Source organism: Panthera pardus, unplaced genomic scaffold (genome assembly GCF_024362965.1).
Source record: "Panthera pardus isolate Hobbes unplaced genomic scaffold, ASM2436296v1 HiC_scaffold_11, whole genome shotgun sequence".
NCBI lineage: Eukaryota > Metazoa > Chordata > Mammalia > Carnivora > Felidae > Panthera > Panthera pardus.
Window position 1 is genome coordinate 56,428,063 of NW_026526666.1, and position 27,982 is coordinate 56,456,044.

At 37.2% G+C, this 27,982-nt stretch overlaps 1 protein-coding gene and 1 pseudogene across 5 annotated transcripts in view; both read left to right on the top strand.

Annotated features, from left to right (window-relative positions):
• The window catches only part of TM2D1 (TM2 domain containing 1), a 94,028-nt gene that overhangs the window by 29,772 nt on the left and 36,274 nt on the right, over window positions 1–27,982 (top strand). For 3 of the 5 annotated variants that reach the window (XR_008419404.1, XM_053894609.1, XM_053894615.1), the window contains exons 5-6: window positions 2,993–3,066; window positions 16,765–16,894. Coding sequence is in view for 4 of the 5 variants with exons in the window: in XM_053894609.1 (XP_053750584.1) it covers window positions 2,993–3,066; window positions 16,765–16,875 (185 nt within the window). In the remaining variant the exon portion in view is untranslated. Of the gene's footprint in view, window positions 1–2,992; window positions 3,067–16,764; window positions 16,895–18,297; window positions 18,827–18,860; window positions 21,631–27,982 lie in introns of those variants that run through there. The other 2 variants (XM_019449084.2, XM_019449083.2) reach the window with 2 other exon arrangements.
• LOC109266768 (rRNA-processing protein FCF1 homolog) lies at window positions 21,749–22,760 on the top strand (annotated as a pseudogene).

Consider the following 27,982-nt stretch of genomic DNA (forward strand, 5'->3'; position numbering starts at 1 on the left):
AGTCTCTTCTGTTTTGTCCCCCTCCCTGTTTTTATATTATTTTCGTTCCCCTTCCCTTATGTTCATCTGTTTTGTCTCTTAAAGTCCTCATATGTGTGAAGTCATATGATTTTTGTCTTTCTCTGACTAATTTCACTTAGCATAATACCCTCCATTTCCATCCACGTAGTTGCAAATGGTAAGATTTCATTCTTTTTGATTGCTGTGTAATACTCCATTGTATATATATACCACATCTTCTTTATCCGTTCATCCATCGATGGACATTTGGGCTCTTTGCATACTTTGGCTTGCACACACAATATTGTGTGGCTTACACACACACATTTCCATACACAATGTTGATAGTGCTGCTATAAACATTGGGGTGCATGTGTCTCTTCAAAACAGTACACCTGTATCCCTTGGATAAATGCCTAGGAGTGCAATTGCTGGGTCGTAGGGTAGTTCTATTTTTAGTTTTTTGAGGAACCTCCGTACTATTTTCCAGAGTGGCTGCACCAGCTTGCATTGCCATGTTCTATAGTTTCTTTAAATGTGTTACTTTAGAAGTAGGTGACACTCACCAAAGTTTCAAACACACATATCATTCCCTTATCTAATACTTTATCTGAACAGGAACCTCTCATGTTCATTCTTCTGAAGAACCCTTAAGTAAGGATTCAGCAGCAGAATATCAAGATTTTCATGAACTCATTATCGTTCTCTCTTTTGAGTGTTGTCCCATCACTTTGCCAATAAATATATTTTACATCATTGTTTTAAACAGCTGCATAATACTCTCTCCTATTACTAGGTGTACCTTGATTTTCTGAGGCAGGTCCTCCCTGTTAAACATTTAGATTGTTTCTAGTTTTTTGATAGTCATAAAAGAAATATTTATCAGACTTTTACTGTGTCAGGTACTGTTCAAGGAATCGATAAGGACTCTGCCTTTAGGAATTTACATGGCAGTGGAAGAAAGAGAATGAATGAAAACCAACAAATGAGGCCGTTACAGATTTTTAATTGGCACCAAGAAGGCAATAAATAAGGGAGATGTGGCAGGAAGCAGCATGCAGCTTTAGACAGGCAGGTTAGGAAGACTGCTCTGAAGAAGTTGCCTGAGAAATGACAAGAGCTACAGAATACTGTTGGAAGAAGTCATGACAAGAGTAAAGGATCTGACATGATTATGTTTTCTTCATAGAGTAGCAATTAATTAAAGAGAAACTTTTCTCGGACCATTCTTGACATTAACCTTTTATAAGAAAATTAAAAGAAAGGAACCTCTATGGTATTTCCAAATTTACACTAAAATGCTACATGAAGAGCGACGCATTTGAGAAATATAATGAATGAGTGAATGGATAAAATATACCAAGTTAGTGGATCAAGTTCCCTGGGCAACTATAATAAAACATAACTAATAAATAAAATAATTTAAGGAGTTGTTATATAAGATAATGGCTAAAAAGTTAGAGGTCTTTAGGAAACAGAAAAGCTGAGACCATTTATCCATTCATGTAACAAATATTGAACATCCTCCCTGTGATATGATGTAATGCTGTAGGTACTAAGGACACAAGAGTAAATAAAACAGATAAAAGACCGTCCTTTGATGGGACTTCCATGAGACAAAGACGGAACATAACAACTGTTTAGAAGAAAACTAAAAGCATAATTTTATATAATCTGTATATTTTAGTAGTTTTAAAATTATTTCCAACATGTGTTATCTTAGTACTTAAACATTATTCTGCTGTATGTCCAATTGTCTAATACTAAAAAGGGAGAAATAATCATGTAATGTACCTACATATTTCAGTCTTATTTGTGTATTTCCAAATTGTGTGCAGGAGGTGATCTCATCCACTCTTGTGATTTTAGCTGGCATCTATTTGTAGTTGATACTTAGAACTACCCTTTCACGAAAAGTCTTGTTTCCTACCATTTTTATATCTCAAATGCAATGTCTGGAAAGCAATTTAAGTTTAAATATAGAAGAGAGATTACTCATCCCACCCCCACCCCCAATCTGCCTCCTCTATTTCATCATCATGTTTTGTGTAATATCGTTGTATATGTCCTAGATTCTATGCTCTGTTATTATCTGTTTTAGTACCTTAGTTCTAAGGTTGGGACTGAAGGCAGAAGTGTATATAGTACACAGAATTATTGATTTTGAGTATAGAATTAATAATCATGAGATGCTTAGAAAAAAAGTATAGGATAATTATAAGATAATTAAGTATAGGATAAAGATAATAGAGTTGCTAATAAAATTTTGCAATTTAACTGTAAGATTAATGTTTTTTCCTGGTTATTTTTTCTGTGCCTTGATAATCTTTATTTATTTGAACTTTCTATTGTAAATGTGTATTAAAACTTGGATCACCTATGTATTAAGTCTAAATAAATAAGTAAGGGTTTTAGGACTAAAAGATGTTCTATAATTCTGGTGTACTGAGATTTAAAGATTTATTCCTTTAGACCTTTTCTCTTAAGAAATTTTGTGAGATTACACTGAGGTGGTTTTTTTTTGTTTGTTTTTTTTTTGAGCTTATTTATTTATTTTGAGAGGAAGGAAGAGAGAAAAAGTGCGAGTGAGGTAGGGGCAGAGAGAGAGGGAGAGAGAGAGAATCCCAAGTAGGCCCTGCACTGTCAGTGCAGAGCCTGATGCAGGGCTCAAACTCACAAACCATGAGACCATGACCTGAGCCAAAGTCGCTTAACCAACTGAGCCACCTAGGCAGGCATCCATACACTGAGTTCTTATTTCACTTTATAATATTTATTTAGGTGAACTAATCATTTTTTGTGTCTTTTTTATATAGAGAGTCCTTTAAACCTTTCTCATATTTTCAGGTGAAGATTTGATTTTTTAAAGTGTTAATTTTATATTCTTGATATAAAGAGTTTGTGGTACAGTATACCTAATGGTTTGTTGGAAAACAAAAATTAATAGTTATAAGACTTTCCGAGTTTTAAATGAATTTATCTTCTTTTCTAGGTTTGTTAAAGTTTTGCACTGTCGGATTTTGTGGAATTGGGAGCCTAATTGATTTCATTCTTATTTCAATGCAGGTAAGTTAGTTTCAATCTAGAAGATGAACTACTTTTACATTCAAACTGTGATCTGTGATCTTTTCCTGGTATATTTTAGATATATTAGAAAGCACACTTTATCTCTTAACTCAGGCAAAAACACCCTGTGGGGCAAAGTATCCCCTGATGAGAACTGAAACTTCCCCCTCGAGCAATAAGAACTGCCCTGAACCAGCAAGACCCCACAGGATTGATCCCCAGACAGTGATCAACCTGACCTTTGCTGCCCCACCTTCATGTAACCACCCACCTTTGACCCACATTTTCGTGATAGAAATCTACAAATATTTCCAGCATTTTGAGAACCTAGTCCATCGTCTTACCAATGTTAGCCTCACTGAAATAAATTCCTTTCTTGTTTCAAAAAAAACAAAAAACAAAAACTAAGAATAAATATATTAGAAAGCAGTTAGGAATACTTTTTCAGTTTTTCTTTAGATACTAGATCTCAGGGATCATAGCTATGTTTCCAAGTAGCATTTCCCAACCTGTGTTCTACCAGTTCATAGTTCTAAAAGACGTAAGAACTTCATAAAGAAAGGATTCAGTGCTCAAATATGATTTGTAAATGTGAATTCAACTGAGATTTCTTTACCGGATAACTTCTAAGAGTCTTTATAATTTGTATTATGAATCTCTAATAGGGATTAAGATTATTTCTTGGATTTATTATTTATTTTCCTGGATGGTCACAGCCACATTGTCAATTATTATAATAGAATATTGATGGGGATCTGATATTTGCATATGAACATATATAGGCAGAAACAATGTTTGTGGTTTGTTTGTTTTTTTTAATGGACAGGCACTGTATATTAGTATTCTCTTGGTTGTAAATTACAGAAATTGAAATCCAGCTAGCTTAAGCCAGAAAGAAAAAAGCAATGTCCAGGAGGTCTGTAGAAAATCTAGGAATGAAAGAAAGAAAGAAAGAAAGAAAGAAAGAAAGAAAGAAAGAAAGAAAGAAAGAAAGAAAGAAAGAAAAAAGAAAATCTAGGAATGGGTTGGTCTTGGGCAAGACTAAATCCATAGGATCAAATGATGTATTTGGGGACTCCCCTGACACTCATCTCTGCTTCTCTGTGTTAACCTCATTTTCTCCTGCTGCACTGGTGTGGAGGCAGGCAAGTTTGTGAAATGCTATCCTGTAGCATTTAAAAGGGCCACCAGATGTTTTACATTAAATTACCCTGAACTGGTGGTGGTTAACTCATGAGGATTCTTAAATTAGAGAAGGAGATAAATTTATCACAACAAATGTCACAAAACAGCATTTCAGTACGCATTTATGGAGCACCTAATGTCTTCAGCAAGTGTGTCATTATGTATGTAGAGCATCATCAGTTTTGGTCTTCTTTCTCATACAATATTTCCACTCCTCAATTCTGTCTGCTTCATGTTAATCCTTATGTTTTAAAAGAAAGTCAAAATCCAGGAGATTTTGGTAGCATACTGTGAGGAGGGTACCATACTGTGAGGAGGAGGCAGCATATGGACCAATAAGATACCAGAATTAAACAAGGAAAATATTTGGTTTCAAAGTTGGAATTTTCCTGTCTTTATTCATAAACATATGCCTAACCAAATATCCTGCCTTCTCTGACTGTGGGACAGGCAAGCAGGCATGAAGAGGCTAAGGTACTTGTGCACATATGCTTGGAAATGGATTTCTCACTTCAAATGAGGATCCAAGGAACTTAATGTATTATTGGGATTCTTTAAGATATCCATAATTCAATGTCTTTGAAACCCATTAGGTAATATTTTCACACTAGGTTCTTTCTTTGGTGACGTCATTGCTTTATAGCTTTATTTATATCAGATTATGGAGTTTTTTGATTCAGCTACTGCTTTCTGGTACATGAATGCCTGAACTTTTGAGAACAAATAGTTTGTTTCTTAAAGATCTTGAATTAAAACTATCGCATTAAGAAATATTGAGGCAGAATTAGAGTGTTTGAATTTCTGCAGTAAATTTCTCTAAGTAAGGCATGTTAATAGGTATTGCCACTTTAGTTTTAGACCGCTTTCAGATTGGAGAAAATATAAGTTTTCAAATGTAGCCAAAATAGGAGATATAGCCTTATTCTACATGACATTTAATATACTTAACATGTGATGTTGACTGCTTTAGTTTTTAAGGATTATTTTTTCAGCAAATCAAGTGTTTTTAGTATAAATATTATAAACTATGTTAATGTTTTTGTCCCAAATATATTTTTTCCAATTTCTCATAGACCTTTTACATTTGTCCATCATCTTTTTGTTTATTCTCTTTTCTCATTCTCTCCATTCTGGTTTTTTTTTTTTTTTTTTCTCTTTTTGCCATTAAATATTGTTCCCCAGTGAATAGCAATGTTTTTCTATTGGGCTGTGATCCCAGAAACATATTGTGCATGAACTCAAGACCTATAAAAACATACTTGCTTCACAGTGTTTATAACAAAAATCTAGGAAAATCCTCTTTAAAAATATAGGTCTAGTTATTTCAACTTTGAACCAAAATAATATAAAGTATAATGTATATATTGCTAAAGTAAGCTTTACATGTCACTGTATTTATTGAAAATACTTTAATGAGTTTATGTAATAAACTTTTGAAGTTTCTTCTTTTCTGTTCTTAAAAAGTATGGAAATGGCAGTGTGAATTAATAGTATGAAACAATACATAGAATTAATTCAGCTTTTTTGTGCATTCAACAAAAATCTAAATCAGTGATATGTGTGTAGCATACAGTCTTTCAGTTATAAGTAGCTGTTGTATATAATTACAATATATATATATAGTTATTTATAAGGCAGTTCTGAGGATTTTAAAATAAACATTCTTTTGTGCTTATACATTTTTATATGTATGTCATGATGGATAGATTAGGCATTTAATTTTTTTATCAGAATAAGTATGAGAATATTTTGATTTCATTTAAACTTCTTTCCTTACTTACACAATTTGGACATTTTTAACAATACCAAAACCACTGATGTGGACTGTGCCAAACAAAAAGAAAAGAATGTTTCCTCTCTTAAGTGGAGACAAGATGGCCACAAATCAGAAAGATGGGGATGGGTAGAGGGAAAATGGAAATATGAGTTGGAATGTAGAAAGTTGTTGGAAGAAAGTACATCAGCGGTGCTTTGTGACAATTTAAAAAATTCTATGCATCATGGAAGAAATTACTTTCATTTTTATTCCTATTAGCATTACAGAGTATATCTCCTTAAGGGACTAATAAACTATGTAAATAGTAGAAATTCACAAAAGCAGCATAATTTCAAGACATTAATTAATTTTAAAAATGTATAAAATATCTTGTTAGTTTGGCATTTAATATAGATAATTTTTTTTAGCACTGCATTATATATTGTTTCTGTGTTATTTTTTTTTAACTTTCAAACACCAGGTTTGACTTTTCACTCATAAATTTCTTTAGAAAAAAAGAAAAGTTTTTGGGGCACCTGGCTGGCTTAGTCTGTTAAGTGTCCGACTTCAGCCCAGGTCATGATCTTGCAGTTCATGAGTTCAAGCCCTGCGTCTGGTTCTGCACTGACAGTGCAGCAGTGTGGAACCTGCTTCAGATTCTCTCTCTCTCTCTCTCTCTCTCTCTCTCTCTGCCCTTCCCCCTACCACCCCCAAAATAAACAAACATTTAAAAAAGAAAAAAAGTTTTTAGAATTCCCTATAGCACTGGTAGTTTGCTAAACCAAGAGTATGCCATCAGAAGTTTTGGCTGATTTGAACTGAATGCAGTACACCCTGTGAAAAGTGTGGCTGTGTACGAATTATGGGGAAAGTGAGAAGCTAAAAAAGATAGTTTTTAAAAGTGCTTTTTTTTTTTCTTTAGGCCCTTAAAGCTCTAAATTTCCTGGTGTCACTTGAGAGGTAATAAAATAAAATTGGATACGATAAACTATAAATAGTAGGTTTTATGCCATCAGGGAAAACGGGTTTAGTGAGTACCAGTTAGGTATAATAAGTTGAGGTCCTGCGCTAGAGAAACTTATACTCTATCCCCAAAGTGGTCTGATAATAAGATCCCACTTATCAGAAATAAAATGTTTCCTTGAGAACTGCAGGCTTAAAATAAAAATGAGTTATCTTGATTTTATCTTGTTTAAATTCTTTGAATTTTACTAAAAATTTTAAAAACCTATACTTTTCAGTGTAGAACATAAGCAAGGCTTAAGTTGTTGGTTCACTTCTGTGTAAGCCAGTTTGTTTCGTCCAATGCCTAACCTACATCCTTGCCCTGGGACACACATACTATTGATCAAAAAAAAGGACTAACCATGTAATCACCCTAAATCTGTTACCAGTGCTGGAAAAGTGGATCAAAGTCCTTGATAGTTCACTAGATGTTGGACAGCAATATATAAAAAGCAGTAGACGTTTTATAGATCTTAGTTCTTTCAAATAGCTCTCTGTATTGTTTATTTAACCCTGGTGTGATTTATTGGGGAAATAAACTAGAAAACTGAGGAGACTAATAATTTGTGTAGCCTCTGCTCTGTCATGTGACCTTAACTAGGTAGATTTCACTTAGTTCATTTATCAGGTGGGCAGATTTTTATTTAGTGAATTAAAGGAATGTTCAAAAAGTAAAGAGTATCTTAAACTGGTTTTGAGAATCATCCCAAAGCTGTGTTTTCCTCAAGAGATATATAATATATGAATCTTACTCATTTCTTGAGGAATAATATTGATATTGGTTATTAAGCATTTATACTAACAAGTCTTTAAATCAGATGAAGTCAAGGGGTCTGAATGTATAACTTCTGGCACTATGTAGGAATTTTGGTGCTTAATTTATTATTTAAATGTTTATTTTGGGGGCACCTGGGTGGCTCAGTTGGTTAGGCGACCGACTTCAGCTCAGATCATGATCTCATAGTTTGTGAGTTCGAGCCCTACGTCGGGCTCTGTGCTAACAGCTCAGAGCCTGGAGCCTGCTTCAGATTCTGTGTCTCCCCCTCTCTCTACTCCTCCCCTGCTCACGCTCTGTGTCTCTCTGTCTCTCAATAATAAATAAATGTTTAAAAAAATTTAAATGTTTATTTTTTATTTTTGAGAGAGAGCATGCATGAGCAGAAATGGGGCAGAGAGAGGGGAACCGAGGATCCCAAGTGGGCTCTGTGCTGACAGCAGAGAGCCCAGCCCAATGTAGGGTTGGAACCCACGAACCTTGAGAACATGACCTCAGCCGAAGTCAGAAGCATAACTGACTGAGCCACCCAGGTGCCCTGGTGCTTAAATGTGACTAATCAGAGTTTTAATAGCCTCATATTAAAATTAACCACACGCAGAAGTCAGCTATGGACACAGAAATGTAATTTGACTTTTTTTTTTTTTTTTTTAATTTTTTTTTTTTCAACGTTTTTTATTTATTTTTGGGACAGAGAGAGACAGAGCATGAACGGGGGAGGGGCAGAGAGAGAGGGAGACACAGAATCGGAAACAGGCTCCAGGCTCCGAGCCATCAGCCCAGAGCCTGACGCGGGGCTCGAACTCACGGGCCGCGAGATCGTGACCTGGCTGAAGTCGGACGCTTAACCGACTGCGCCACCCAGGCGCCCCAGAAATGTAATTTGACTTTTAAAAGAATATACATGTATTTTTGGGGGGAGAACTAGGATGGATACATATTGCATCATGATCCTGTAATTGCGGACAGTGGGGTCATTTTACTTTTCACCAGGTTAGTAGGTCTTTAGGAGATGATTTGATCTTGCCAGTATTGAACTTGCATTCTTAATATGGAGAAACTCCTAAGTGCATTATATAGAAAAATGGTGCATTGATAGAGTTGTATAAAGTGTTCTTAGTTTTTTCCTTTCCCTTTTTAGTTTCTGCATAACGTTTAAATTTGTAAAATAATTTGAGTTACCTAAGCCAGTATGACTTTGTTGACAATGCAAAGCCATTATATGCAAGGGCATAGATTTCTATTGCTGAAGTTCAGATATTGGAGTACTTACAGGTAACCACATTTTTTTCTTGAATTAATTTGTTTTTATTCGAATGTTACTTAAATATAGTCAAACAAAATACATTTTCCACTAACAAAATCAAAAGTTTACAAACAAAACTATAACATTAATAAAGTTCAAATGAAGTAAGCTCTTTTTTGATCTGGTAAAAAATAAATCCATATATAATATAAAATTTGCCATTTTAACCTTTTTTAACTTACACAGTTTGGTGGCATTAACTACATTCAGAATGTTGTACAACTGTCACCACAGTCTATTTCCAAAATTTTTCACCACCTGAAATGGAAACTCTGTACCCATTAAGGAATAACTCCGCATTTCCCACTCTCCCAACCCCTGGTAACCTCCAATCTACTTTCTGCCTGTATGAATTTGCCTATTCTAGATATTGCATATAAGTAGAATCATATTTTTGTCCTTTTATGTCTGACTTAGTTTACTTTAAATAATGTTCTCAAGGTTCATTGATAATATGGCATGTATTAGAATTTCATTCCCTGTTATAGCTAAAGAACATTCCATTGTATGTATATACTACATTTTGTTTATCCATTCATCTGTTGATGGATACTTGGGTTGTTTCCACGTTTGGGCTATGGTGAATAATTTTTGCTATGAATATTTGTTTGCAAGTATCTATTTAAGCCCCTGTGCAGTTCTTTTGGATGTATACCTAGGAGAAGAGGAACTTTTACATTAAAGCTAATTGAGGAGATGGGGCGCCTGGGTGGCTCAGTCGGTTGAGCGCCAGACTTCGGCTCAGGTCATGATCTCACGGTTTGTGGGTTCGAGCCCCACATCAGGCTCTGTGCTGACAGCTCAGAGCCTGGATCCTGCTTCGGATTCTGTGTCTCCCTCTCTCTGCCCCTTCTCGGCTCACACACATACACACACACACACACACTCTCTCTCTCTCTCTCTCTCTCTCTTTCTCTCTCAAAAATAAATAAATGTTTTTTTAAAAAAAAGCTAATTGAGGAGAATATCTTCATGACCTTAGATTGGTTAAATTTTTTTAAAAAAGAGCCTCCAAACATAAATCATAAGGGAAAAAATTATTGAATATGATTACCTTAAAATTAAGACATTCTGTTTTAAAAAGAATGTCATGGACATAGACCAAATTAACACTTAATAGACTAAATAAAAGGATACTAGCAATAGGAATTGATATGTGGAATATACAAATAATTTCTGCAAGTTAACAAGATAGAGATCCTAATAGTTAAATGAGTACAGTAAACTAATAGGTGATTCACAGAATCACCTGAATAACTAATATGTAAAAAAATACTTCTGGGCAATTACTCTAAAAAATTTGTATTGCTTCCACAAGGGGACATGAGCAGAGATGTCTGTTGTAGCCTGTTTGTGGGAGCAGGAAGTTGGAATGAACCTAGATGTGAACACTGATAAAAGAATGGATGCATTCTCATGCTAGGCAGCAATTATAAGCACTTACCTAGATGTGCATATGCCATATGGAAATGTCTTAAAATTATAGCATACTATGAAAATAGTTTAAAACTGAACAAGATCCACAACAATATTATCTGAATAAATTAAAAAAGCATATTCAAAGAACATGTTTTTTTTTTTAAAAATAAACATGTATCCAGCTCATATACCAAATTAAGTGTATGTTCATTTTTTGTGTGGTTAGGTGTATGAGCAGGAATTAGAATTAGAATGGAGATTAGAAGATAAAGAACAAAAAAAGGCAGGGAATTTGGTGACCACTTAACATTCTTAACTTTAATATGTATTTCTAGGTTTCCTGATTTATTTTTTTGCTATAGACTTTGCATCTATAGAAAAGCCTATCCTTTTAAGTAAACAATTCAAGATTTTTTTGCACTTAAGCTGCAAATAAAATCTCATGGTGAAGACAATCAGAAACAAATTAAAGAAGAAATTAAATTCCACTCAATTCCTTCAAACCTCCACCATTTTCACAGAAGTAGGGTGTGGTAGGACAAAAGATACCCATGTTAAGTCCCTGGAACCTGGGAGGATTACCTTATTTGGGAACAGTCTTTGCAGATGTGATTAAGTTAAGGATCTTGATATGAAGAGATCATCCTGTATTATCTAGGTAGGCCTTAAATCCAATGACAAGTGTCCTTATAGGAGACAGAAGGGGAAAAGACAGACACAGAAAAGAAGGCATTGTAAAGACACAGGCAGAGATTGGAGTGATATGGCCAAAAGCCACAGAATGCCTAGCAATGCTGATTGCTCTCAAAAGCTAGAAGAGGCTTAGAAAGGATTCTCCCCTTAGAGTCTCTGTAGGGCGTGGGGCTGTTGGAGATACCTTGATTTTAGGTTTCTGGCCTTAGATCTGTGGGAGAGTGAATTTCTATTGTTTTAATCCACTAAAGATTGTGGTAACTTGTTATAGTAGCCCCAGAAATCTAATATAGAGGTATTTGACATGGCTTTCTTGTGGTTTTAAGGCTTCTCACGCAAGAGACGTTGATGCCCATTGTACAAAACAGCTTCCCACAGTGTAGTGGACCTCCTGTTTCCCTTCTTAGAAGATGAAGATTTGTAGCACCCTCCATTAATTGGACCCATAGATTTCAGAAATCTGCCCCAGCTTATCAAATGGAAATACATCATGGTATAGAATTTGGCCTCAGGCTATTTTATTTTATTTTATTTTTTTAATGTTTACTTATTTTTTGAGAGAGAGCACCAGCAGGGGAGAGGCAGAGAGAGAGGGAGACACAGAATCCAAAGCAGGCCCGTCATGGGGCTCAAACTCATGAACGGCAAGATCATGACCTGAACCGAAGTCAGACACTCAACTGACTGAGCCACCCAGGTGCCCTGGTTTCAGGCTATTTCTTAGCAGAGAAACAGACATAATTTTAGGTTTTATACTGTGTTGTCAATGAACAAATGGACATAGGCGTATTTAGCTGAGTAAAAAAGTTCCCAGTATGGGATATTTTTAGACTTGTGATTTTATAATTAACAACTCAGTAATATACTCATTATAAAGGAATTTATAATTGGCACATATATTGTACATAAGTGTATATAAGATGCTTAAAAACAGATTTAATTTTTGATTTTGATGAGGGAATATGGATTTGAATAATTAAAAATTTTACAGCAGATAGTTTTCTTAAAAATTAAATCAGGGGCGCCTGGGTGGCTCAGTCGGTTGAGCGTCCGACTTCGCTCTGGTCACGATCTCACGGTCCAGTGAGTTTGAGCCCCGCATCAGGCCCTGTGCTGACAGCTCAGAGCCTGGAGCCTGCTTCCGATTCTGTGTCTCCCTCTCTCTTCGGCCCTCCTCCCGTTCATGCTCTGTCTCTCTCTGTCTCAAAAATAAATAAAAATGTAAAAAAAAAAAAAAAAAAAAAAAAAAAAATTAAATCAGATGAACAATTTCTTCTTTGATGGGATAGTTCATAGAAGAGTATATTAACAACACCTTATACATGTGTTTATATTTAAATTGCAAGGTCATACAAGATGTAGAAATTGTAAAGTACCGTATAGATCAACTTATTCTGTTCCTTTTCATATGGATATGAAAAACTGAGATCCAGAGAAGATTCATCCTACAGCTAGTTATTGACTGCTTTCTCTTTACATTTTCCTTTCATCTAGTGCTTTCCCATAGTGACTTAATTTGGTTGTCTTTGGGGCAGCTCTTCCAATTGTTTTAGCAGAGAAAGTGCTGTGCTTTGGTGATCTGGTGGTAGCATGTAGGAGGCACTGAAAACAAGTGTTTTAAAATTTTTTTTTTAACGTTTATTTATTTTTGAGACAGAGAGAGACAGAGCATGAACGGGGGAGGGTCACAGAGAGAGGGAGACACACAGAATCTGAAACAGGCTCCAGGCTCTGAGCTGTCAGCACAGAGCCCGACGCGGGGCTCGAACCCACAGACCGTGAGATCATGACCTGAGCCGAAGTCGGACGCTCAACCGACCAGCCACCCAGGCGCCCCAAAACAAGTGTTTTTGACTATAAGTAACAGAACCTCAATTTAAATTTGTTTCAATACTATAGTTTACTATATGATATACCAAGAATCTAGAGATAAGGTAGTTTTAAGATTTATTAATTTTTAAAAAAGATTTATTTTTGAGAGAGAGAGGAGGAGGAGAGAGGATCTGAAGTGGGCTCTGTGCTGACAGCAGAGAGCCTGATGCGGGGCTCGAACTCATGAACCCTGAGATCACGACCTCAGCCAAAGTCAGACATTCAACTGGCTGAGCCATCCAGGCGCCCGAAGATTTAGAGTTAAAGGATGTAATAAAAGACTGTCCCCTTTCTCTTTCCTTTCTTCCCTCCTATTTCTCCCTCTCTCCTTCCTTCTTCTTTTTTTTTTTTTTTTTTTTTTCATGTTCAGGTCCTTTGGCTAGCATCACTTTGTTGTACAGTGACTTTCAGAGATAGACAAAAAATTGTTTCCTCTCACACATATCTTCTTAAGGGTGGCTATGCCAACAATGAACTTGCGTCATAGGTGGTTGGCTAGAATTAGATTCCACGCCCAGGCTGAACCAGTCTCTGGAAGGAGGACCGGAATTACCTCGCTAGAACTAGATGTGGAGGAGCTGAATTAACATAGTTTGAGTGGAGAGAAATGCTGTGATAAGATGACTAAGTTAGTTGCAAAGTTGGATCATGTATTAGAAGGTAATAAATGGTATCTTTGGGGGCTATCTTCTCTATAGAACAGAGGAAACAAAACTGAAAACATTATTATTTGTCTACATGTTAACTGCTAACTTTACAAGATTGTAAAACATCTGGGTCCTAAGAGAAGTAAGGGAGCCTCAGGTAGGCTTATTAGATGCATGTTATCAATAGGTCACTTAATCATATATTTTCCTTATTTCTTGAATATTTTTTTTCAACAGGGATAAATGTTGTTAGGGGAGATGGCAAAGGAAGAAAAAGAATGGGATAAAAGGCCTGGTTCCAATCTATGCACATATTCCAAATCAGGTAGTTTTTGGCCTTGTGGTTTATTTCTACAGGCTGGGCTTTCCTTTTTCTTTGTTCCCCTCACACAGTCTCAAACCATGTTGTAACTCCTAGTCACCATTCTCTTTCTTAGTTTAATGCTCAAAGTAGTTTCCTCTGGGACCTGGGCCACTGAAAAGGCTTAATTAAACTCTTAAATAACATTCATAAATGTCAAGCCAAATGAATTTCATCTTTGGAAAATAAGTCAAAATGCATGACAGCACCTAGCATGGTATTTAGTACATAAGTTCTTTATAAATGTTATAGGAGTATTAACATTTATAGTTCACTAGTGTAAGCTCTTTGTTGGCAGAGATTCTATCTTATTCACGGTTGTGTGTAGAATGCCTACCACAGTGCCTGGGTGTTGTAGCAATTCAGTACTTGTCGAATAGTTTTAAAAGCCAAACTTACTATAAAAACGAAGCATGCTCTCCAGCAGTGTTCTTCAAATTCTGGTTGTATAACCCCTGAATATAATATATATATATATATATATATATTTTTTTTTTTTTTTTCTTTAATCCCTACCCTCCACACGTTTTTAAGTTGACATTTAAGTTTTACATCATAAGTTTAAATAGTTGCAAAGGATGTAATTTCTGGTTTCCAAATATTGACATATTTAAGTAAAACTGTTACATCAATTTTAAAATATATCCAACAGAATATAAATACCATAGAATTTTAAATATCATTCATTTAAAAAAAGACACGAACGAACCCTTCGCTAACCATTATAATTTTTAGTTTCTTTATCTCCCAGAATTTTTTAAATTTTTATTTAAACAAATTTTTAAAATATTTATTTGTTGTTGAGAGAGAGAGATAGAGCGTAAGTTGGGGAGGGGCAGAGAGAATGAGTCACAGAATCTGAAGCAGGCTTTAGGCTCTGAGCTGTCAGCACAGAGCCCAACACAGGGCTTGAACTCCCAAACCACGAGATCCTGACCTGGGCTGAAGTCAGATGCTTCACCAACTGAGCCACCCAGGTGCCCCTCTCCTTGAATTAAAAAAAAAAAATGTTTATTTTTTGAGAGAGAGTGTGTGTGCCTGCTCGCCTGATTGGGGGAAGGGCAGAGAGAGGGAGACAGAGGATCTGAAGTGGGGTGTGCTCTGACATCAGAGAGCCCCACACGAGACTTAAACTCATGAACCGTGAGATCACTACCTAAGACAACACTGGACGCTTAACCAATTTAACCATCCAGGCACCCCTCTCCTTGAGTTTTTACTTCTGGTTCCATTCTCCCAGAGAATTTTATCCTAATGTAATATATTTTTATGTTTGAAAAATCTTCTGATCATTTTCATGATCATGATTTTCATTATTCATTAAAATTAAAAGATTTAAAAATTTTCTGTAATTACTGGATTGTTGTCATTATAATTGTTGATATACTATCAAAACAGCATAAACATATTCTAAATCTAAGCAAATTATTATTTTAAGAGAAAGAGTGTGCATACATGCTTGCAAGTGGGGCAGAGGGCAGAGGGAGAGAGAGAGAATCTCAAGTAGTCTCCATACTCAGTGTGGAGCCCCACACAGGCCTCAATCCCGTGACTCTGGGATCATGACCAGAGCTGAAATCAAGAGTCGGACGCTCAACAGACTGAGCCAACAAGGCACCCCTTAGCAAATTATAAGCAAAAAAAGTAAAATGTTATTGGGAATACATCTTTTGAACAAGATGAGGCAGAGCATATGTTTGGACTCTTGATTTTTTGTTTTTGACTCTTGATTAAAGGTTTCCTGAAGTCCATCATTGTGCGTGATCTCTTTGTTTGGTACATCAGAGGCAATGTACCATCATAAGATTCAGGTGTGCTCTGATAGCAGGTGTGGTTTAATGTTTTCACGTTAGAGAGAGGACCTCGGGGAGAGGGGAGGGAGTGGGGAGCCAGCACGACATCTCCACCATAGCTTGGTATCAGTTGGGTCACTTTTACAAAGAGTATGGGAATTAAGGATCTCAAAATTGATTCCCTTAAAACCATCTGGGTAACTATCTTGGTAAGTCTTTGTGTATTCCTAAGGCCACTGTTCGCAGATTGCCACCTTGAAGGATAATTTGTAGAGATCCTGTCAACTGGGTTGTCAGAAATGTGATTAAGTGGACAAGATGACTGTAATGAGCATGTGTTTTTTTCTCTCTCTTCCATTCCATGTGGTTTCTGGAAGGATTGTCAGTCACATTCCCTCACCTCTTACAGGGAGCCTGGCCTAGACAATCATATTAATCCTATTCCCTTGACTATAGTAATTTGTCCAGCAATAGGCATAAAAAACAAACAGATCAAAGTCCTTCCCTGGAATTGGTATATAAACTCTGAAGATTTTACTTTCTTTCTATTGGGAGCTGCTGAGCTTCGAAGATGTAAATCTGGAGCCACTGGCAACCAAGCGGGAATGCCTCTGCAGAATGAAGGCAAGGGTTGCAAAACGGCAGGGAGGTCAAACCAAGGGCCTCTGGGGGCCCCGAATTTCAGTCCTTGAGGCCTTGTGATCCTGTGAGCTTCTCCAGTATCCTTTCCAGCTGCATGAGCCACTGAGTTGCTGTATTTGCTTAAGTTAGTTTAAGCGTATTTTGGTGCTACTGAAATAATTTAGTAAGAACCAAGAAAAGTAAACACAAATTATTGTGAACCTATCTTTCGTAAAGTGGTAATTTTGAAAATTTTCTCTTCTAGATTGTTGGACCTTCAGATGGAAGTAGTTACATTATAGATTATTATGGAACCAGACTTACAAGACTGAGTATTACGAACGAGACGTTTAGAAAAACACAGCTATATCCATAAGTATTTTTTAAAAGAAACAGTAAGTAATATGCATATATAATCTTTATTATAGTATATCACCTGTATAAAATTATGAAAATTTGCGAACCGTAGGAAATTTAAGGAGACCATCTAATGTTATAAACCTCTCATTTTGCTTATGTGGAAACACAGGTCTCCATTTGCCTGAAACATCTCTAGTCTTTTGTAAAGCTTTTTTATGTACACTCATTGTTCCTGCAGTTCCTGATTCAGTCCCTCTTGCTTTGCAGACATTATGGCTAGAAGACAGAGTTCACAACAAAAAGATAACTTCAAAGCAAAAAGATATTTCATAGTATTATAGGACAGTTCTGGAGAAAGCATGTGTTGTAGACATTTCAGTACAGCATGTCTTTGCTTCTGTCCTGCTTTCCTGGGGTCACTATGATCTTTAAACCTCTTTCTTCTTCCCTAAACCTGAAGGTTAATTGAGACTCAACCCTGAATAAGTACTTATTCTAACCTAAAGTTTGGCCCTGCCCATGAGAACATGAGAATTATTAATTGGCCTTAGCTTTAATGAGGTAATACACCGTGGCCCCTCGGTGACTCAGTCGGTTAAGCATCCAACTTTGGCCCAGGTCATGATCTCACGGCTCGTGAGTTTGAGCCCCATGTTGGACTCTGTGCTGACAACTCACAGCCTAGACCCTGCTTCGGATTCTGTGTCTCCCTCTCTTTGCCCCTCCCCGCTGCTCACACTCTCTGTCTCCTTCAAAAATAAATAAACATTTTAAAAAATTAAAAAAAAAAAATAGGTAATATACCTGGATAAGTCAGAGATATCATCAGTCTTCCTGGCTCAATTCTCTGATTCTCTAGAACTCTGCTACTCCAAGGTTTTTATTTCCAGGGCTGTACCTTAGTCTATTCTAATAAATAATCTTCCAAGAATGTCAGGCTGTTCTCAGGGTTTTGGTAGAAAAATGACTCTCTAGCACTATCTCCTCTGCAGTGGTGAAGTTCTGTATAACATGTAGGGTGCAGGGTACTTGTTAGGTGACAGTTCACATTGAACCACCTAGCAGCTTTCAGAGAGAGAAACACAGGCCAGGTGTTCTGGCCAAAGCCATAGCCCTAGGGTTTTCAGTTGATTCTATCTCAGAGAGTGCTTCTAGAGGCCAGGAAAGGAACAGACATTTATTTTCTATGCTGCAGTGTATAAATAGGATATGTAGTATAATTTTTGCCACTAAGGTAGATTTTTTTTTCTCTTCTCACAGTAATATTATGAGATATGCTTTATAGTTAGTGTCATGAGGGTTGAACAGTGCCAGACCCTGTCAGGATGTGAGGAATTTGTTCAACCGTCCAAAAAGTTTTTCAAATCTTTTCCTATAAAGAGTCTTTAGGTTCAATATTGAAATGAAGCTCAGAGATCCATCTGTCTCTTCTTGCCAGGGAATAAGTTGAGCCCTGGGGACGTCGAGACTAAGATACAACTAATCAGTACAGAACTGCCTCTCAAATCAGTTCTTCTGTGCCTTCCACTGGTTGCTGTGCACTGCCCACCCCACCTCAGCCCCACCAACTCTGTCATTTTGCAATATGCATCTTCATTTTGGAAATTGTTATTCCTGCTCTATGGGAAGGGTTGTGTGGTTTCACATAGCCCTATTTTCATCCTGTAAATTGTTGTGTCTCTTTCAAAGTATACAGATTGTTTTCAACATGGTGAAATTAAGCAACTGCAATTTAGAAAGCAGTTTCATTCTCTGTGGCCTATTAGATCAACTTTTAATTGGGATTCCAGACTCCGATTTGATATTTAAAACTTGAAGGGCTCATTGAGAAGGCAGATCTCTGCACTGCCATTCACATGATCTCCTACAGTAAATATGGCAATGTTCCAAGAGAAAGAAAAAAATGTCCTGAGTAAATGAAACGTTAAAATGTGCATCTACGGTAACCTCACTGGACTCTTAAAATACTGTGTTTTAATGCATTTCTTTTTTCTGTTTTAGGATTTGGGCTTCCTTGATTTTAACAAAGCACTCTCAGTATGTGGGTTTCCAGATTTTCCTTTCTCTTCACACATCACTTTATGGATTCTGTATAACTTTGTATTATTGTTGATATTTTGTTTTGTTGTTTTACTTAAAAGCATATTATTCTGAGATTTATTTAATTGGACTTTCTTTGAGAGCTGTATAATAATAGAGTCTTTCTCTGGCTACTGTCTCTATGAGATAAATAGCTTATTACCCCGATATTCCTTAAAGTCTTTCCTAATGGCAGGTTGCCACTTGTCATTTTTGCTTCTGAAAAATAAAAATATGGCCTATTCACATTTTTTAGCTCTTTATTGTCAAGGAAACCTTAAATGTTGAATGTAGCTGTCTTCTAAATTTTGATCCTTCAAAACAGCTAATCCGTAGTGTGAACAAATCCCATTACTATATTGCCTGGGGCTGCGGTCATGTATGAGAACCCACCTGTTTTTCTGCGGCTTTCAGATCTGTCTCTGCCTCCGTATCCAGGGAGCGAAAGATCACTGGGGAGTCTGAAACCTTGAGGCAACGCGGATACTTCTGGCACTGATTCAGGCCTCTGAAGTGTGAACTTTTTCCTTTTTGCTTTGGGAGTGATGCACTAGCTTTTGGAAGACCAGCTGCTGACTCGTCTAGCTCAGTGCAGTTATATTTGAAGCTGGATAGACAAGGTGGGAACACCAAACAGATGATTAATGTCTTCCATCTGTTAACACTGCCAGGCAGATGCCGGCACAAGTGCCGGACGTGGTGCACCAGTGTCTGAAGGGAAGGAAGCGGCACCTGAACGCTGGCACGGCCTCTTCTTACCGTGCTTACAAGGGTTTTGGGAAGATGGAAATACACGAAATGTTATGTGCTCATAATACCGCCGAGGTTTTTTTAGTAACAGGCATAACGGCTTCACAATTACTTGCGTCCGGGCTCCCCAAGAGTAACACCATAATTTTTTTTATCACTCATATTACTCAAAAGTAGACAGTCTAGTACAGTTGGCTTCCTAACATGTTAGTCACTCAGCAACAGTTTCTGCAGTTGGCGGGTGATTATTAAGTATTGATATGTGAAGTGAATTTGGATTGATTCCTCATACACACAAGGAATGGGCCCTTTGATTCCTTCATTGAAATACTGAGTGTCTACTACATGGGAGGTACTGTTCTAGATGCTAGGATGCAGCAGTGAACAAAAACATGAACAAACATCCCCTCCCTTAAGGAGTTTACGCTCCCCTGGGATCTGTTTTCACAAGCGATAGTATTTTGGGCTGCAGTTAAGCTAGCTGGTAGATGCCCAGTTTCTAGTATTTCCTAGTTCCTTTTGTTTGCAGACAGTGCTTTGAAGTTTAACCTCAGGATCACCTAAGTCCAGATTTGAAGTCTACGTTTCTCTAGCCGTGTACGGTATGAGAAATCCCTGCAATCGAAGCTTGAAAAAGTCCTCTTGATTCTTGCATAATTGTTCCAGTTATTAACTTGGCCAGGGGGAAAGTCTGTTTCAAAGCAGGTGCTTCTCAAAGTGTTTATTCAAATAAGCTATACTCCAAAAGGGTTGTAGGTAAAATCTAGAAATAAAGTCTCTTCACAGTGCATTCTTAAGCCTGTAGACTTTATTTTCTTTATAATTTCCTAAATTTATATGACAAGAACACCTCAGCTTTTCCACTTTGCTTAATTCCCTGTTGCCTAAAATATGTACTTCTGTAACAAATGGTTTTTCTGTGTCTTATTATTTATTTTTTATGTGAATACATTTAATACATGTAATTTCAGTTTTTGTTTTGTTTTGCTTTCATGGAGCACATTTTATTATGGCTATTTGTTAGTAGTGTCTCTGAATACAAATTGTATGTTAAGGCCTCTGTAGGAAATGTTTTATATAACCCTACTTTTAGAGCAGTGGCCAAAATTGTGAGAAATGAATTAACTCAATCATTCCTTGGGTTACTCCTAAACCCTCTAGGATGGAATGGAATGGATTCTTTCAATGCTACATAAACAGTTAGTGTTTCTATAGAAATATTTACAAATGGTACTGCTTTAGCCTGAAAGAATTAATACAGTTTCCAGAAGTACCTCTTTACCCAGGAGGATTTCTTACCTACAGTATATTAGAATAAAAGATCTTTTTAAGACTTCAAAGATTGTGCTATGTGTATGGCTAGCATCTGTTCATGGGATTTCTAGGACTATAAGAAATACCGGTTTGTGGGTGTGTTTTGTTTTTGTTTTGCTTTACAAAAAAATGCATGTCTTTTCTCCTTATTTTAACCTAGATGCTTAAGGCTAAGTTAAGTATATAATACTGATAAGCAACTAGGAAACTACAACAGATCTAATAGCAAGGACTAGCAAGAAGAAAAATTAGTTCTTAAAAAGTACAAGTCTAAGATGTTGGTTCCTCTTCCTGATTCAAACTTCTTAACTGTAGATGTTCCTCGGGGTTCTGACACCTTCTCCTTTTCTCCCATTAACTCAGCATCTATTTTGCTTTTTTCTGTTTACAAAATTAATACAAACCTAATGCAGAAATTCTGGGAAACACCAACAAGTGCAAAGAAAAAAGCTCATTCCGTAGCTCAAAGACAACAATGTTAGTGTTTTTATGTATGTCCTAGTAGTTTTTCCATGCACGTATGTACATTTTCTTCACAAAAATGATATAGTACCCATACTGTTTTGTAGCCTGCTTCTTCACATTGTAAAGATTTTTCTATTTCAATAAATATTCTTTTACAACACCATTTTTAATGGCTGCAGAGTACTCCATGTCTCCAAGTCATAATTTATGTAATTCCTTTATGTATTCTTTGGTATTGAAGTTATTACAATAAATGAGCAATACATGTTTATGATTCTTTTTCTGTAGAATTGCCATTCTTAGTCAAAAAGTGCTCATACATTAAAGTTCTAGATACCCATATTAGTCCTAGTTAACCAGGGTTAACTGGATTAACTGAAAGAATGAGGTCAAACAGCCCAGAGCCAAGTTCAAACAAAACCATAGTCAACTCTCAGTTGTCCTGGTGCAGATTAACTGTAGATCAGATACTGCAGGGACTTGTAAAACTACCCCTGCTCTGCAGTCAGGCCACTGCTCCTTGGTACTAAATTCTGTCCCTCCCATCCCCAAGGGGCTGTAGAAGAGCAACTGTTTGAGAACAGGATGGCTGCTGGAGAAGGGATGTGGTCATGAGTATTGGGGAATGGGATATTGAATAGTTGACTGAGTTATCTAACGCCCTCCAGAAAGCTTCAAGACAGAGGCATTTTAAGGAGTAAGTAGGGGGTGATTCCAGAAGAAACAATAGGGTGGCGTGAAATGGGGAAGCAAAAGAATGTAAAAAAGTATGTGACTATGAAACAAATGCAGAGATCAGAGCCTTAAAGAGAAGGACAGATTAAAACATACAAAGCAAGAAAAGAGAGATCCCAGTGCACTCAAGGAAAGAGAAGCCCCCCAACATCCTTCCTGCTTAGTCTTAAAACACAGCTGAGCCCCCTTTTCCATTGTCATGGTCGATACCAACTTTATCAACTTTTCCATTAAAGCCAAACTCAACTTAGTACAGTCAATGATGGACTGTTGTCTATATGCCAGGCGGATCCCTTGTATAACTGACTGTGTAATGGCGAAACTGGGAAATTGGGGCAGAAGTAAGGATTGCTAAGGATCCAAGATTTGAATGATTATCATGCACCCACAAAGGAACCTATGCAGATGACTGCTTAGTACAGAGAGTAACTCAGCAAGTGTTACATTGTGGCCACAGTTGACCAGTATCTTAAAGGAAGGATCTGGAAGATCCCTGGGTTTCCCATCATGTACATGTCTAACCAGATAAATATGGAGCCCCTCCTTCTAATTCTTTAAAAAAAATTTTTTTTTTTTTTAACTTTTACCTATTTTTGAGAGACAGAGCATGAATGAGGGCAGAGCAGAGAAGGGGGAAACACAGAATCCAAAGCAGGCTCCAGGCTCTGAGCTGTCGGCCCAGAGCCCGATGCAGGGCTCGGACCCACAACTGTGAGATGATGACCTGAGCCAAAGTCCGACGCATAACAGCCTGAGCCACCCAGGTGCCCCAGCCCTCCTTCTAATTCTTAAAAGATAGAGTACCTCTGACTTCCTTTACCATTTTTTTCTGTTGCCAGTTCATATAGCAATATGCTATAGCATGAATTATTATTCCACTTACCCATTTGCTCTGTTATGAACTGAGTATTGTTAAATGCACTCAGTTTTTGATGTTGTTTTGGAAAAAACAAGAAGTAGAAAGCTTATTCATAATGGTCTTTATTCTCCCATACTAAGAGGGCAAGGGAGATAGGTAAATTTGGAAAGTGAGAAAAGTTACTAATTAGGAATGAATAAAAGAATTTGGGGGGCGCCTGGGTGGCTCAGTCAGTTGAGCATCCTACTTCGGCTCAGGTCATGATCTCATGGTTCATGAGCTTGAGCCCCACATCTGGCTCTCTGCTGTCAGTGCAGAGCCTGCTTAGAATCCTCTGTCTCCCTCTCTCTCTGCCCCTCCCCTGCTCTCTCTTGCTCTCTCTCTCTTTCAAAATAAATAAACTTAAAAAAAAAAAAAATTCTGAACAGCATTGAGCACCCAAATGAGTCCTGGATTAATGCGTTTGTAGCTAAATTGATGAGCATGGTACCAGTTATTTCTATTCTCTCTCTCTCTTTTGCTTAAGTAATCTCTGTGCCCAACATGGGGCTCAAACTCACAACCCTGAGATCAAGAGCCCGATGCTTTATTAACTGAGCCAGCCAGGTGCCCTCCTATTGTCTTTTTAAACAGAGCCTCGTGTTTGCTTTGGTAGCACATATACTAAATAGAGCCTAATATCTTAATTCTTAGTAAACTATCAATGCTCTTAAAGCTAGTCATTGTCTGATGGAAACAATGTTATCTGCCTTCGTAGAAAATAGATATTTTTAGGAAAAAAAAATAAAAATATTCAGGCTTATAATAAATAAATAACTAATAAAAAGAAAAGTTAAAAAAATATTGAGGCTTAAAATCTTAACATTTCAAGAAGATTTTAACTTGTTGAAAGTTCCTTTTATCACTCTCCATGTGCAAGATGTTATACTAAGTTCATTTTACATATTTTTTTCCTTTTTTTTTTTCATTTTAGAGAGATGGTGTGAATGGGGAAGAGGAGCAGAGGGAGAGAAAATCTTAAGCAGGCTGTATATTCACTGCATAGCCCAATGTAGGGCTCGATCCCACAACCCTGGGATCATGACCTGAGCCTAAATCAAGAGTCAGATGCTCAACTGACTGAGCCACCCAGGTGCCCCACTCATTTTATATTTAAAATGATTTAGTCCTTGCAATATTTCTGTAGGATCTTTCTAAACCGTTAATATCATTATCCCCACTTTCCAGATAAGTAAATTGAGTCCCACAAAAATTGAATGACTTGTTCAAGGCCATGAAATAAGTGGTGAAGCCAGGATTTAAACCCAGGACTATATCTGCTATCCTGCAATGTGATAGTTATATCTATCTAATTCTATGAGACACTGCTAATGATTGTGTAATAAGAGAGTTTTCTTACCATGTTGTTCAGTGTTATCAGTATGGCAGTTATTTGCCTATACTGAGCCTTTTTGCTTAACCAATAGTTTGCTGGTTTAAAAAAAAAAAACTTATTTAGGGGCGCCTGGGTGGCTCAGTAGGTTAAGTGTCTGACTTCAGCTCAGGTCATGATCTCGCAGTTCGTGAGTTCAAGCCCTGTGTCAGGCTGTGCTGACAGCCCAGAACCTGGAGCCTGCTTCGGATTCTGTGTCTCCCTACCACTCCGCCCCTCCCCCACTCACGCTCTGTCTCTGCCTCTCAAAAACAAATAAATGTAAAAAAATTATAAATAAATAAAACTTACTTCCTTAAACTTCTCCACTTTACATCATGCAGATGCCAGCATGTTTTATGAATATCTAAATGAGACTGACAGAGCAATGATTTTCCAAAACCCAAAGATTTTTCTATTGCCACCTGATCTGACATTTGCAGCACTTTCTGGACCAAAAGTCTGATTATGTTTGTATGACAGGGAGAGAGATGTTAGGTAGGACCATACTGTCACGCTCTGCTTTAGTCTTGCTGAGGTCAGATGATGACAGAGACATCTGTAGATGTTTGCAGGTGATTTTTATTTAGTTAGGGTGATTTTTTTTTTTGGCTTATCTGAATTTTCTAATTTTTCCACAATAAACATGCATTTTTTGCATGCACGTATTTGGCAAAATAAGTAATAGTATGGGTAAATTAGAAGAAAGAAACCAAGAAAGTCTTGTTCTTGTCTTCTCTCCTTCCTCAAGATACACTTACCCTAATCTCTGATGTGACCTCTGACTTTAAACAATAACTAGTACATTTAAAAGAAAAACGCTTTTTGTCTTCTGTCTTTGTCACTTGTTTTGTGACTGAGCACATAATGGTTCTGAGCCCATCTATCTTCATATACTCGGGGATAATAATGGGGCACCTTGTTGGCTCAGTCAGTTAAGCATCTGACTTTGGCTTAGGTCAGGATCTCATGATCCATGAGTTCGAGCCCCACGTCAGGCTTTGTGCTGACAGCTCAGAGCCTGGAGCCTGCTTTGGATTCTGTCTCCCTCTTTCCCTGTCCCTCCCCTACTCTTGCTCTGCCTCTCTCTCTCTCTCTCTCTCAAAAATAAACATTAGAAAAAAATTTTAATATGTAAAAAATAAATGAATAGGGATAATAATATTAATTAGGTGATGTTGAGAGATTAAGATGACATAAATAATAGTCACTACTTATTGACATATTTTAAAGGAATAGAATGATGGTGTTAGACATTGGGTGGGGGTCGGGTGTCCATGTGGAATTTGCAAGGGCTTCCTCATACTTGGGCTGCAGTGTGGTCACATGTTGAGTAAAATACCAGTGGACTCGAAAGTTCCTTTTACAGAAAGAAGGTAAGATGTGTTCTTGGGGCATTGTGTACCTACATTTTTCTTACCTCCACTATTGTTATGGTTATACATAGCCACTCTGTAATAAGGGCCAAAAATGTCTTTCTCAAAAAAGTAGTCTTGTTGGTACCTTTCACTCCTTGAAGACTTTCCTTACGTAAGGAAAGGCTGCAATGTTGCAGATTTTGTTTTTGCTCTTTAATATGAAGTTCTGTGGAGATATTTATCTAATACATTTAGAAAGGTTGCTATGAGGCAGAAATGTTGCTACTTTCAGCCCAAATTAAGGTTAATTGCAAGCAATTGCTATGCCATACAATGGAATGTTGCTTTTGCCCTGTCAGTGTTAGCAATATATGCCAAGCATGTGGAAATTAAAACTTGAAAAATGATTAATGTTAGAGCTCTTTGGCTGAATGTGCCAAAGAAAAACGTTGTCTTACCAGAAGACTTTAGAAAGTGTGTGGCGTTTGGAACTTTTAATCATGTGAGCCCGTTTTACATTTAACAGGCTGTGATTATGACGGCTCAAGGTACTGTCTTTGGTTTTCAGACAAACCTCAAAATTTGACTGCTCATTTGAATGAATGAAATCCCTTTATTATTGCAACATTAGAAACATTCGGGAAAATGGCATGAATTCTTTATATGACTTGTGATCGAGTCAAGGTGTTGGAGTGAAGTGGCCCGAGACATCCCACAAATTGTTCTAACTAAATACAGCAAGTCTTTAAAAAGGAATTCAAAACAAATGAATTTATTGTTTATTAGTTCTCAACGATATATTGGCCTCCTGTGTATGCCTTCTGGTCCTGCCCATGTATGTATATATACAGTATATTCTCCACACAGCAGCCAAAGCGATAAAAGCAAATGAGAATGTTACATTCATGCTGATTTTTTAAAAATGTTTATTTATTTATTTTTGAAAGAGAGAGAACAAGAGGGAGATGGGCAGAGATATGGGGAAACAGAGACTTCCAAGCAAACTCTGTGCGGTCTGCACAGAGCCCATTGTGGAGCTCATGACCTGGGTGGAAATCAAGAGTGGGACGCTCAACCGACTGAGCCACCCAGGCGCCCCATCTTTCTGCTAATTCTTAATGGTTTCCTGTCATGCTTCAAATATGCCAAAGTGGTTCCCACCTCAAGATTTTCATACGGGCTCTTTCCTTTGCCTAGAATGCTCTTTCCCAGGTCTTTGCAAGGCTTGCTTCCTCATTTGTTTGAGTCTCTGCTCAACCCCCCTACCCTGACTGTCCTTTTCAAGTACCACCCCAGTCAGTCCTCCACTGATCATTCTCTGAGTCCTTATCCCACTTCATTTCTCTTCACAGCACTAATGCTAGCTGAAATGATGTGCATTTACTTATTTTCTCTTTTTTTCCTCTACTAGAATGTAAGCTTGGTGAGGGCAGGAACTTTCTCTTGGATATTGAGGTACCATCAGTGCTTAGAACAGTCTCTGGAACATAAGTTCTCAAAGGATATTCTCACTAGAATGGGAACACTAGAATGGGTTAGTAGGAATATAAATTAATCTGAGATTAAATAACCTGCTTTGAATAATTTACTTTAGGAGTTGGCATCCAAATATGATTTCAACCCTAATTCTTGTCTATGGGGAGGAAATGAGCCTCTGCCAATTTACTCAAGTCCTTGATGGTCCCAGTGCTTAGAACAGTGCCTGGCATAGCATAAGAATTTTATCAACATTAAATTCTTACCATAGAATGGGTGATTGCTAGAGGTGGTTCTCAAAAAAAGGCCAGCAAGTAGACTATTAGAGATAATAGGAAGGAGGTAGATGGAGGGGCCTGGGGGCTACTAAATCACCTAATTTATGTCATATTATTATATGTCATTATGTATTTTCCTGACTTGATTATCTTGTGGTAAGAAGAATAATAACCTTCTGGAGCTATCCACGTCCTAATCTCCAGAATCTGAGAATACGTTACTTCATGTGACAACAAGGACTTTGCACATGTGATTAAGTTAAGGTCTTAAAATGGGAAGACTATCCTGGATTACTTGGGTTGGTTCAATACAATTACAAGAGTTCTTACGAAGGAAAGGGGGAGGAAAGAGAGACGAAGATAGATGACTGACCGGGAGGCTAGAAAGTAAAGCGATT